This window comes from Tupaia chinensis, unplaced genomic scaffold (genome assembly GCF_000334495.1).
Source record: "Tupaia chinensis unplaced genomic scaffold, TupChi_1.0 Scaffold143602_1, whole genome shotgun sequence".
NCBI classification, from domain to species: domain Eukaryota; kingdom Metazoa; phylum Chordata; class Mammalia; order Scandentia; family Tupaiidae; genus Tupaia; species Tupaia belangeri.
In genome coordinates, this window is record NW_006203448.1 from 1773357 (window position 1) to 1785539 (window position 12183).

General features: G+C 50.9%; 2 protein-coding genes across 6 annotated transcripts in view; one reads left to right on the forward strand and one right to left on the reverse strand.

Annotated features, from left to right (window-relative positions):
- SETX (senataxin) overlaps nt 1-8224 on the forward strand; it is a 106669-nt gene extending 98445 nt beyond the window's left edge. For 4 of the 5 annotated variants that reach the window (XM_027766625.1, XM_006164321.1, XM_027766626.1 and 1 more), the window contains 2 exons: nt 4773-5485; nt 5582-8224. In XM_027766625.1, coding sequence (XP_027622426.1) covers nt 4773-5485; nt 5582-5618 — 750 coding nt within the window. In that variant the 3' untranslated portion in view covers nt 5619-8224. The other variant, XM_006164324.2, reaches the window with a different exon arrangement.
- The window catches only part of LOC114005266 (multiple epidermal growth factor-like domains protein 9), a 20691-nt gene continuing 15054 nt past the window's right edge, over nt 6547-12183 (reverse strand). The window contains 3 exon segments of the mRNA XM_027766631.1: nt 6547-6765; nt 8449-8592; nt 9494-9525. Coding sequence (XP_027622432.1) covers nt 6547-6765; nt 8449-8592; nt 9494-9525 — 395 coding nt within the window.

Genomic DNA, 12183 nt, shown 5'->3' on the forward strand with positions numbered 1-12183 from the left:
CGGTCGCTCTGTCTCTCTGTGTCTGGCGAGCGCACACACCCTATAGTGAAAAACCTCTCAAAAAAAAAAAAAATAAAAAAAAAAAATAAAAACTCATGCAGGGCACGTGTGTATGTGACACCAAAATCCCAAGAGGAGAATGGAGGAGAAGGGATTGTGGTATGGCCATCCCCACTTGGGTGGGGTGCGGGGGGAGGGGGTGTGATTTCTAGCTTTCTGTCTCTCTGTCTCTGTCTCTTAGGCGAGTGCACGTGCCTTATAGCAAAAATCTCTCTTAAAAAAAAAAAAGATAGGGAACCAGCAGTTGGTGTAATGACTATGTCGCTGGACTCCCATGTAGTCGACTGTGGTTCAAGTCCCGTACCCGGCGTGTGTGCGTGCATGCCCAAGATCCCAAGAGGAGAATGGAGGAGAAGGGATTGTGGCGTGGCCATCCCCCATGGGGGGTGATTTCTTGCTTTCTATCTCTGTCAGTCTCTGTCTTTCTGGCGAGCACACACTCCCTGTAGCAAAATCCTAAAAAAAATAAATAAATAAAAAATTAAAAAAAGAAAGATATATTTTTTTTTTTTTAACAAATGTCATCATTGTTTTAATTTTTAAAAACAGTTTAAATCACTTGGCAGGTACATGCTAGATCTAGGACCTGAAGTCTCATACTTTCTAGACTCTGACCAAACCTCCCACAATGTGTGATTCTAACATGAGACAGCTGTTCCCACACATCCAATTTCAAAGATTTGTCCTGGAAGGCAGACCTTTTAGGAAATTCTATTTGTTTCTTAAGGCTGCCATAGCAAATTATCATAAACTTCATATATTCAAACAACCCTAAGTTTATTCTCTCACAGTACTAGAGGCCAGAAGTCTGAAATTCAGGTGTCAAAGAGGCAACATTACTTGCAAAAACCCTAGAGGAGACTCTGCTTTCAACTTCTCCTGGCTCTAAAGCATTCCTTGACTTCTGGTAGCATATCCTCTGTCTCTGCCTTCATCTTCACATGGTCTTTTCCCAGGTACTTGTCTCCATGTCTTCTCTACTTCTTTTAAAGACATCTGCCATTAGATGAGACCAGCAGTTAGTATAATGGCTGTGTCGCTGGACTCCCACGTAGTCAACTACGGTTCGAGTCCCGGATTCGGTGGCTTAAACTCACACTGGACGCGTGTGCATGCGTGCCCAAGATCTCCAGAGGAGAATGGAGGAGACTGGATTGTGGCATGGCCATCCCCCCTGGGGGGTGATTTCTCACTTTCTGTCTCTCTGTCTCTGTCTGGCAAGCGCATACGCCCTATAGCAAAAACCTCTCCAAAAAAAGAAAAGACGAAAAGTCATCTGCCATTAGAAATTGGGCATAACTGAGAATGATCTCACTTAAAGTTCCTTGATATCATCAAATGTGAAAGACATTTCTCCAAGTAAGGTCACATTCACAGATTCTGCTGATTTTTAAATATACTTTCTTTGTTTTCTTTATTCTTTACAGAGCAGGCGGCCATTTCTACTTTCATGCTTATGTATATATATATGTTTTTTTTCTCTTCCTCTTTTTTTTCCCCTATGTTTGTCCCTCTGCCCTTTCCCACTCTCTCCTTACAATATCTCTGCTATGTACAGTTGTCTTCCAGAAGAGTTATTGAAAAAGTGCTACATACAAGTAAAGGGAGAGAGGCCACGAGTTCCAATTATCAGCTCATAAAGTTTTTGACAATAGGGAGCATAGATTCTATTCAGGGTTGGATTAAGGGAGGGTCTCCGGCAGATCCACAAGTGTAGGTGAGTCTCCAGGGAATGCAGTTTCAGGAAAGCAGTTCTGGTACGCAGGGATGATTATCAGCTGATGCGGCACAGCAGTCATCTTGTAGTTACCAGGAATGGTGTTGTGGGGATCTGCAGTGTGAGTTGTCCTCGGGTATCTGGCTTCCTTAAGAATGGTAGAGTAGTTCTTGTTTTTCCCTGAGGTAATGCAGTGCTGGTAACCATCATCTTCTCAAGTTGCAAGCTCTTCAACCTTGTTTAAGGCCTCCGGGCCATCCAGCGCCGGAGAGGCCAGAAAGGAGCCCGGCCCCGGAGGGGGGCCAGAGGGGGGCCAGCAGTTCTGGCGCGGCTGCGCAGGGGCGGAAGCCCCCGGCCGCGGGGCCCCCAGGAGGGGGCCGGCCGGCGCGTGGCTCAAAAAAGAAAGATATTCTTGAAGTATTCCCTTTCAGAAGATAGCACTAATTCATTTTTTTTCCATTCAAGGTCATCAGAATCCTTGGTCATCCCCAGTACAATCAAAAGGGTTGCAGTCAGTGTTTTCTAAGAATATGCTATCATTGTTTGTAAGGTTTTCTTAGAACTCACAATGGCTATTCTTCCTTTTTATTTATTTATTTTTTTTAAAGATTTTTTTGCCATAGGCACATACACTCAGTGGAGAAAGAGATAGACAGAAAGTAAAAAATGACACCACCTCCACCACCCCCCGTGGTTAGGAGATAACCTAACCGTGCTGTAATCCTTTCACTTCTATCCTCTTCCTAGGATTTTGGGCACACGTGCAACTTGCCCAGCGTGATTTTTAAAATTTTTTTAAAGGACTTATTTATTTAATTTTATTTATTCACTTATTTAATTTGACCAGAGAGAGACAGAACAAGAGAAACAGAGAGAGGGAAAATGAGAAAGGAAGCTACCAGGTCTGGGATTCAAACGGTGTTCCGCCATGTTGAAGTGTCCATCACCTTAACCACCACGCTACCTGCTGGTCCCCCAGCATGATTTTTAAGCCTCTAGGTCTGGGGCTTGAACCATGGTTGGGCTTGTGGGAGTTCAGTACCGTAACCGCCATACCACCTGCTGGCCCTGTTTTCTCTAAGTCTTACATGATGATCCTTCTTGTCTTACTAGAAGACGTCTGTGGAAGGTTTTCGGGCAAGGTCTTGTATTTCTTTTTCTTTCCTTTTTTAACCGGAGATTTTTGCCTTACGGCAACGTGTACATGCAGGAGTGTGGAATGGGGTGAGGGGGAGACAGACACAGCGAGAGGGAAAGTGAGAAGTCACCCCTCAGTGGGGACGGCCACGCCACAGTCTCCCCTCCATTCTCCTCCCAGGATCCTGGGCACGCACACATACAGGCCCAGCGTGAGTTTTAAGCCACCGAGTCCAGGACCCAAACTGCGGTTGGCCATGTGGGAGTCCAGTGACATAACTGCTGCACCGTCTGCTGGTCCCTAGGCAAGATCTTTTCAGTGGCTTACTAACAGCCAGGGGTCTGCAGTTACCTGCACAAGAGTTCTCCCATGTTAGGTCCATGGAAACTGCAGGTCACTCTGAAGGGAAAAGGGAAGTGCAGGCAGCAAGGCTTCCCCCCCTCTCAGGCGTGCTGCCTGTGTTTTTTGTTAGGGAGGTCTTTGAGAATCTAGTAGACGATAACATGCCTCTTTCCAGAACGATCACGTGCAATCGAAGTTTGCTTTCCGAAACCAAGCCTTCCTGTTTCTAAATGTCAGCCCTGCTGTGAGGCAGTCAGCCTGTCAGCAGCGTCCAAGGGAACTTTCTATGAAGGTGGAAATATTCTTGCCAAACTGGCCAGCCTGGTAACCATTAGTCATGTGTAGCCATTGTGCATCTAAGGAACTGAAGGTTTTTTTAAGAATTTTTTAAAAATTTAACTTTATTTAATTACTTATTTAAAGTTGACCCAAGAGGGACAGAGTGGGAGCAAGAGAGAGAGAGAGGGAAAGCGAGAAAGCAAGCTGCCAGGGCTGGGGCTAGAGAGGGAAAGTGAGAAAGCAAGCCACCAGGTCTGAGACTCGAACTGCGGTTGGCCATGTGGGAGCCCAGCACCCTTAACCACCACACCACCTGCCGGCTCCAGGAACTGAAGTTTTGTTTTTGTTTTTGTTTTTTTAAGTTTATTTCTTCCATAAAGCAAGCTGCCAGGTCCGGGACTAGAGAGGGAAAGTGAGAAAGCAAGCCACCAGGTCTGAGACTCGAACTGCGGTTGGCCATGTGGGAGCCCAGCACCCTTAACCACCACACCACCTAATAGGATCTTTACTCCACACTCACCCCTAGTCTCAGCCAGTCCAGGTTATAGGAATGCACATGCCCGGAATGGTCAGAGAGATCCCAGGGCAGAAACCTAGGTCCTTCCCACCGTAGTCAGGTTGTGTTACCACTACACCACCACTTGTTCTAGGAACTGAGTTCATTTGATTTTAAATAAGTGGAATTTAAATATGTACATCGGTACTGTTGGCGACTGGTCCAGGTATGCATGACAGCTTGTGGCCATGTAGAGTGAGCAACGGTGACAGAAGTGACTGACGAAGTTAGTGTCACCATGCTCTTTTTTAGCAGTGTGGCTTTATCATTCTGCATTCAGACCTGCCTTTTCCTTTCAGCCTTCTTGAAAAGTAGTGGATTCTTGGGGTTGGCAGGTGGCATGGTGGTTAAGGTGCTGGACTCCCACATGCTTGATCATGGTTTAAGTCCAGGACTTGACAACTTGCTTTTTAACTCTCCCTCTCTCTTTCTCTTTCTCCCTCTCTGACTCTCTGTTTCTCTGTGGTCAAATTGAACAATAATAAATAAGAATAAATAACTAAAAAAAAAAAAAAAAAAAAGCTCAGAGTCACTGGCCTTTCAAAAAAAAAAATAAAGGAATGGTGTATTCATGGAAATATACGTAGTGTCTTTAGGAATAAAAGCTGAAACCCCACGCTTCCCAAGCACATGAGTATCTCTCTGGGATACAGTTGTTTCTTCTTTCTCTTTGTTGTAAGGAAAACCAGCATTGGAATCATCTGATTCAGGATGCTCAGAGGCGCGGGGCCATCATTAAGACTTGCGACAGGAACTATCGACACGATGCAGTGAAGATTCTGAAACTCAAGCCCGTGCTCCAGAGGAGTCTGACTCACCCCCCTACCATGGCTCCAGAGGTGGACAGACCCCAGGGCGGCCTGCCCAGCACCAAGCTCGACAGTGGACTTGCCACAACCTCCTTTGCTGCTTCTCCTTATCACACACCCTCTGACTTCAAGGAAGCGGCTGTTACTTTTACCTCAAGAGACCCGGAAAGACTTGCTCACGACCAACTGCGGGACCCACGACTGCTTAGGAGAATGAGCGCGGAGACCAGAGGGGTACTCCCAAGGGATCCACAGTCCTTGAGCCCCCAGCATCCTGGAGCAACACCTCCCATGGGCGAGCCGGGTTTTCCCGTAGGTCACCAGGACCTGGGTGGTGTCGGGCAGCAGTCCCCAGCTGGAGGAGCCGCTCAGCACAGCCACGGACCCCCAGTGCAGTGTGAGCCTCCCGCCGCTGGTGCTGATGCTTCCACGCGTGAAAGAGAATGCGTTGACCCAGAAAGGGGGGAGTGCAGTCACAGAAGAGAGACCAGGGCTTCCAGTGAAGGGGAGCGTGGGAGGTGTGACTCTGTGACCCATCACACAAAGAGGAACTCTGGCTGGGACAGGAGGAGACTGGAGGAGGAACACGGCAGCTCGAAGAAACGAAAGGCTGTATAGTGGAGTGGGGCGGCAGACTGTCAGCCGTGGCACTGTACAGCAAGACGGCCAGCTGACAGGCCACACGGCAGTTCGAAGAAACGAAAGGCTACTGTATAGTGGAGTGGGGCGGCAGACTGTCAGCCGTGGCACTGTACAGCAAGACGGCCAGCTGACAGGCCCATCCGGACGATTGTTCTTTTCGAAGGAATTTGTGTACTGCTGGAAAGAGGGCAAATACATCCTGACCCAGCCTCTGGGCCATCTTCAGCACTTCTTGTCAGTGCAAAAGTTTTTGGAGAGCGTTTGTGTATTGGTAATAATGTCCTTGAAGTTGGAGACTTAAAATAATGGCCTCTTGTTCTGCAGAAAAGGGGGTCAGACTGGAATGAGTGTTGTAAAAGTTGAAATGTATATTTGTATAGCAAGTATCAGAATCCTTTTAAAATTTAATGTAGCAGACAGGTTTTCTTTCCCCAGCTTGAAATGTTAATCATTTTTCAACAGATCAAACTTTATACTAAAAAACGGGGGTTTCTGGAGGAGGGCAGTTCTTTTCCGCACTGTTATATGGCAAGACAGACTTGTGTACTAGCCGAGGCGATTCGGAAGAAGCTGAGTTTAGCTCTGGTGGGTCAGATGTCTCTACTTCTATTTTAGACAACAACTGGAGTCTCTCGGGGGAAACTTTGGGATGCAGTTAGATCGGGTCACGGTGTGCTGGTGTGCGTGTCCAGACGAGCCACCTGGCAAAGGGTATGATTCTTCTGTGACAAATTCATTTACCTATTTTAATATGCACATAGCTCTCTAGCTAAAATTCATAATAATTCTTAAAATAGAAGAAAACAGAATGCAGGAATAATTCTTGAATAGTCACTCCGCTGTCTCCAGCGTATCGTGAGCTTCATGGAACTGCTGAGTTCCAGACGTGTGGCCAGCTGCCAGACCAGAGCCAGCTCGGCTGTGGGAGACTCACCTTGAGCTGCTTCCTTAAGGCTTGTAGGTGGCCGGGAATGTCGAGTTTGGGAGAGCCGAGAACGCTGTGTCAGACACCCCACGTATACTTCTGATCCCTGGGGAGCCTTTGGGGAAGGCCAGGTCCAGTTTCAGGCAAGGAGATGCTCTGTAAAACGAAGGCTAGCGAGCTCATGAGGGCTGCTGACGGGGTTCCCGTGATGTCCAGAAGCCGTCTGGCCGACGCGGCGCGGATCCACTGCTGATGGAGATCGGGGGGCGTTGTCAGCTGCTGGTAGAGGTGGCTGTGCTTTTGTGAAAGGGAAGTGGCCATGTCAGTGGAGAAGAGGCTTGGGAGAAGGGAGTGGCCATGTCAGTGGAGAAGGGAGGGAGCTGCCTGGCTCTGTCGTGTCCAGACGTCCACAGTGAATGCGCTCGAAGCTCAGCCGGCAGGAGCAGGGACTAGGGGTTTGTAGCGAGTGCTGGCTGGTTTGGGGAAGAAAACAAAGCCCCAAAGATTAATGTGCACTGTTGGAAATTTCTTTATCGTCTACTTTTTAGGCAAAAATGGTTTTGTGAGTCCGAAATTGCCCAGCAGTAGGTTATAAAGGGCCGTAAAAGAACAGGGTTCCGTTGCCAGAAGTCCGAACGTTCTACTTTATTGGCTCTGTCATTCCTCCTGCTGTTCAGACTGCATGACAGATGTCAGCTGGATGCTCCCGAGACCCACAGCAGTCTTCTCAGAGCCAGCGCTCGGTCCCACCCAGCAGCCTGCACCTCCTGCTTGCGGGTGGAGAGATTTGTCCGCTGGGCAATGCAGGAAGATACCAGTGGGGGTCGGGTGAGCTCAGAGGCTGAGCCTCTTCCACGTGCTGTGCTTCGGCAGGAAATCTCGTCATTTGAAGTTTGCTTTCTTGTTACCTTGGCTAAGCACTCCCTTCAGCAGAAGCTTCTTGTAGTGTCTGCTTCGAGAACCCCAAACTCTCAGCTTCTCAAGGAGGCATGACCGTGGGGTCAGGTGTTTCCTCCTCTGTTTACATTCATCTTAACACATGCATCAAGGTTTCCCCAACACATGACTCTGCGGCACGCACATCGCCGTTTTCCTGAGTTCGTTTTGATGCCCGTCGTTGGGTCCTGCTCACTGGGCTCGCTGCCCACCGGGCGTGGTCCTGGGAGAGCTGCCGCAGCCTCGCCTCTCCCGGCAGGGTGCAGCTGTGCCCGGCGTTCAGTTTGAAACTTTGTTTGTGGTTCCGGTAGGTACGCGTACTGCGGCCCTGCCTCTGAAGGCTGTCACAGATGGCTGTCGGGTGGCGGCTCATCTTTTTGCAAAGAAAATGTATGGCTCTTTGTTTAGTCCTTGCCGTGGCATTAGGAGAGTGTCCTGTCTTTCAGTATTATTTCAACATGAGTATATTCTGCTTACAAACTTGTTTTGCTTCTTTGTATGTAATTTGCCTCGGAATTATTGTACACAATTTGTTTAGTTATTTTTTGTGAATTATCAGGAGCAAATTTGCTGATAAGTACATGTGAATAGTCTCCTGTAAATGAGTTTTATAACAAAAATGTACTAAACCTTTTTCTAACATGAGTTGTGCAGATTGAGTTCGTTGCTGTAGCTCTGGCTCTGCTGTGAATTCCTAGCTGGGATTTGGCGAATAGAAGCCGCGCTGTCTCTGTTAAAGCCTGCGTTTTAAGAAATAATGGCAGAACTAAGACTGGAAGTTACGTGTTACTGAATTAACATGGGTCATCTTTTACTCTGCCATTGGTTTCTTTTTCTTTTCAAATATTTATTTATTATTTTAAATTTGACTGGAGAAAGAGAGGGAAAGTGAGAAGCAAGCCACTGGGTGTGGGACTCGAACTGTGGTGGATCACATGGGAGTCCACCGCCTCAACCGCCAGGCCATCTGCCAGCCCCCATTCGGTCTCACTTACGGTAGAGTTGCTCGGTGGGGATCTGTGTGACTCGGAGGGAGAAGCTTACACAGCCCTGCACCCGCAGCCCAGCTCTCCCCTCGCAGCTCCTTTCAGAGTCTTCCCTGAAGAGTGGCGCGGCGCCTCGGCACCACTTGGTGTTGGTTGTACTTGAAACTTGGTCCGACAGAAACGTGTTCCCGTGAGGCTGGGACTGGGCACGGGTGGGCAAGGAGGGACAGAGGAGCTCACGTGAAGACCTCCGGGAGCCAGCAGGAGAGGGCCGGGCAGGGCATAGACGTCCAGGTCGAGGCAAGCGCAGTAACCGGGGGACTGCGGGCCAGCTTTCCCGTGCTGGGGCTGTCACCAGGTCCCAGCGCGATGGCCCAAGGAGAGGGCGCTGCGTGCTGCCGGCCTCGTACAGTCACAGACACTCCCCTGACCAGTCCACCCCGCGGCCACCCCACTCAGACTCACTGAGGAATAACTCACTGAGGGAGGAAACGACTCGGCTTCCGGTAAGTGGGACGTGCAGAGTCGTGCAGCACCACACAGGTCCCTCCATCACTTCAAAGGCACGAGTTACTGTGGCCCTGTGCTGGTCGGAGGAGGCATTTGCCAGGTCAGTGGTCCCCGTGGTCAGGTGTTGAGGCCCACGGGGGGAGCAGCTCCGGCCCAAGCTCAGCGTTAGTGGACACACCCGCTGTTGTTTTTAAGCAGCATCACTGCAAGGATTGTTGGACTGATGGGACCAGCTGGTGGTGGTGGTGGTTGAGGCACTGGATTCCCATGTGGTCAACCATGGTTCGAGTCCTGGACCCAGTGGCTTGAAACTCAACATCGGGCACGAGTGCATGCCCACTCAAAATCCTGAGAGGTTAATGGAGGAGGGATTGCGGCGTGGCCATTCCTCCCGGGGGGTCGATTTCTCACTGTCTATCTTTGTCTGTCTCTCTGTCTCTGTCTCTCTGTCTCTCTCTCTTGGAGTCACCTGGAGAGCTGTTTAAAAACTTGGAAGCTGGGCTCCACCCAGAATTTCTAATTTAACGGGCTTGAGTCTTAGCCCCTGCCTTAACAACAACAAAAAAAACTTAAGTTTAAATAAACTCACTGACCCCATCAAGTAGCCAGTTTGGGGGCCTGGCTCCTAAGAGGGCAAGAGGAAAGAGGCGTAGCCTTGAGCCAGGGAGGGAGAGCCACAGCGCCCACTCCCGGTGCACAGCAGGGCCAGGGATGGAGAGCCACAGCGCCGACTCCCGGTGCACGGCAGGGCCAGGGAGGGAGAGACACTGTGCCAACTCCTGGTGCACGGCAGGGCCAGGGAGGGAGCCACACTGCTGACTCCGGTGCACGGCAGGACCAGGGAGGGAGAGCCACGGCACCGACTCCTGGTGCCGTCAGAGGGGAGAGGCAGAAGTCCGAGTCTAGGAAGATCCTGAGTGGATCGGTGGCCACGGAGGTCTCAAAAAGGCAGCCTTAAGGTGTGCCCTGTAGCACCCAGCCACACCAGAGTGGCTGAGGGGGAGCCCAGTGCCAGCTTAGTCCAACGACCCGGGCTGCACGTGCCAAGTCCTCCCACTCGGCCCCGGCGATGGGACAGACATCCCCATGGCACAGGTGTTGAGAGTACACTGTGCTCCATCAGCGGGAAGGCACCCCCGGCGCAGCTAGAAACTAGCAAAGCTGCACTCCAGCTCAGTTTTCGTGGCCCCACAGCCCTTGCATGAACACCCAGCACAGTGGCCGCCTGAGCCGGACATTGCCAAGCTGACCACACAGCTACAGAGACGGGCTGGGAGGGAGCCAGCACTGTCCGTGAGGAGCCTAGAGGCGGCCTTCACTGCATGTGGTTGGTGTTGACCTTGGACTGACCGTTCACAGCCTCCAGGGGTGCTGCTTTCTTTGCCCAAAAGCAATAGTTGGGGCTTGTGTTCTCGTCTGAGTCATTGGCAGCCTGTAAGTTCTAGGCTTCCAGGCCCCAGAGGAAGGGACAAGAAGGTGGAGTCTAATGTGTCAGCGGGGATGGCTGAGCTCTGCCCCCCCTCCCAGTTAGGATGACAGGTGCACCTGGCACGTTCAGGTTGGCCCAGAAGCCAAACTCGGGCCTCCCATGTAGCTCCTGACCAGCTGTGGCCATCTGCAGCTGGCCCTTGTTTTCCTTTTTTTTTTTTTTTTTTAATGAGAGACATTTGCTATAGGGTGCATGCGTGTGCATCACCAGGGGGATGGCCATGCCACAGTCCATTCTCCTGGGATTTGGGGCACGCACACACATGCCTAGCATGAGTTTTAAGCCACCGGATCTGGGACTCAAACCGCAGTGACTACATGGGAGTCCTGTGATGAAACCATTACACCACCTGCCGGGGAGAAGCAGCCCATCAGAAGTGCGGCCCCCAGGTCGGGCTCCAGGACAGAGGTGGCAGGTTGGGCCAAGAGTGTGAGGTCTCTGATCCCAAGCCGCCGGTTCCTCCTCTGGGGTCCTGCCTCACCTGCCTGCCCGCACCTCTTTACTAACAGGACGCCCATAGGTGACCCTCCACCCAGCCCCAGAGTTTTCTCATGGCCTCAGGGATCCTTTCCTGTCTTCCCTGCCCCATCCCATGTCATGATGTTCCCTACAGGTGGCAGAGACCAGCCTGAGCTCCTGAGGGCGCAGCCTGTCTGCTCACACCTTGGCCTGGGACAGTGGTGGGCAAGGAGGGCCCAAATGCCAATGTGTTGGTTTCTGAGTGATAGCGACTCCATCGAGTGGGTACACCAAGTGTCACTGTCTGTCCTTTGGTTGAGAGGGAGGTATTTATTTTTTTAACTTTATTTTAATTTGACCAGAGAGAAGCAGAGAGAAAGAGAGAGAAAGTGAGAAAGCAAGCTGCCAAGTCTGGGATTCGAACCATGGTCGACCATGTGTGAGTCCAGCGTCCTTAACCACTATGCCACCTGCCAGTCCCACTTTGGCTTTTAAACAGTTTATTTTATGGGACCAGCAGATGGCTTAATGGTTACATCGCCAGGACTCCCGTGCGGTTGACTGCAGTTCAAGTCCCAGACCCAGCAGCTTAAAACTCACGCCAGGCACGTGTGTGTGCGTGCCCAGGATCCTGAGAGGAGATTGGAAGAGAAGGGACTGTGGCGTGGCCATCCCTGGGGGCGTGATTTCTCACTTCTGTCTGTCTGATGAGCACACGTGCCCCATGTAGCAAAAATCTCTCTACAAAAAAAGTTTGTCTCCCATGAGAAAGACAGGGAGAGGCAGACAGTGCCCACCACAGGTCTTGACACCACAGTCTCCTCCCAGCTTCAGCCAACCTGGCACACAGGGCGGGGGAGGCTGTGCCCAAGTAGGTCTGGGGATGCGAACCTGGAGCGTTGGTGTGGGTCAGCCATGCAGAGCAGAGTGTGTGCCAGCACCTCACCCCGCCCGCCCCGAGGCTTTCCCAACAGCCTCGGGCTCTCGTGAGTAGCACAGCTCTGCACGTCTGAGCACGCTGGTGTTCGGTTCTGGGAGCCTGCGTCTGGGAGTACGATGGCTGGGTCACACGTTAATTCTGAGTAACGTTTCAAGGAATCAGCTTGCACAATTTTCAAGACAGACAAGTTAGTTGCCAACATTTGAAGATCTCAAAGTCTACATGAACCTTAATTTCTGATTTCTCTCAACAAATCTGGGGAACTGTAGCCTGGCCTCCTTGGCTGGAGCCTCTCGCCCTCGGTCGGTGCGAAGGCCGGCCTGACAGCCCTCATGATCCGGCTGTCTGCCAGCCAGCCCGTTTGTGGAACGGCCCAGGCTGAGCGCAGGACGCTA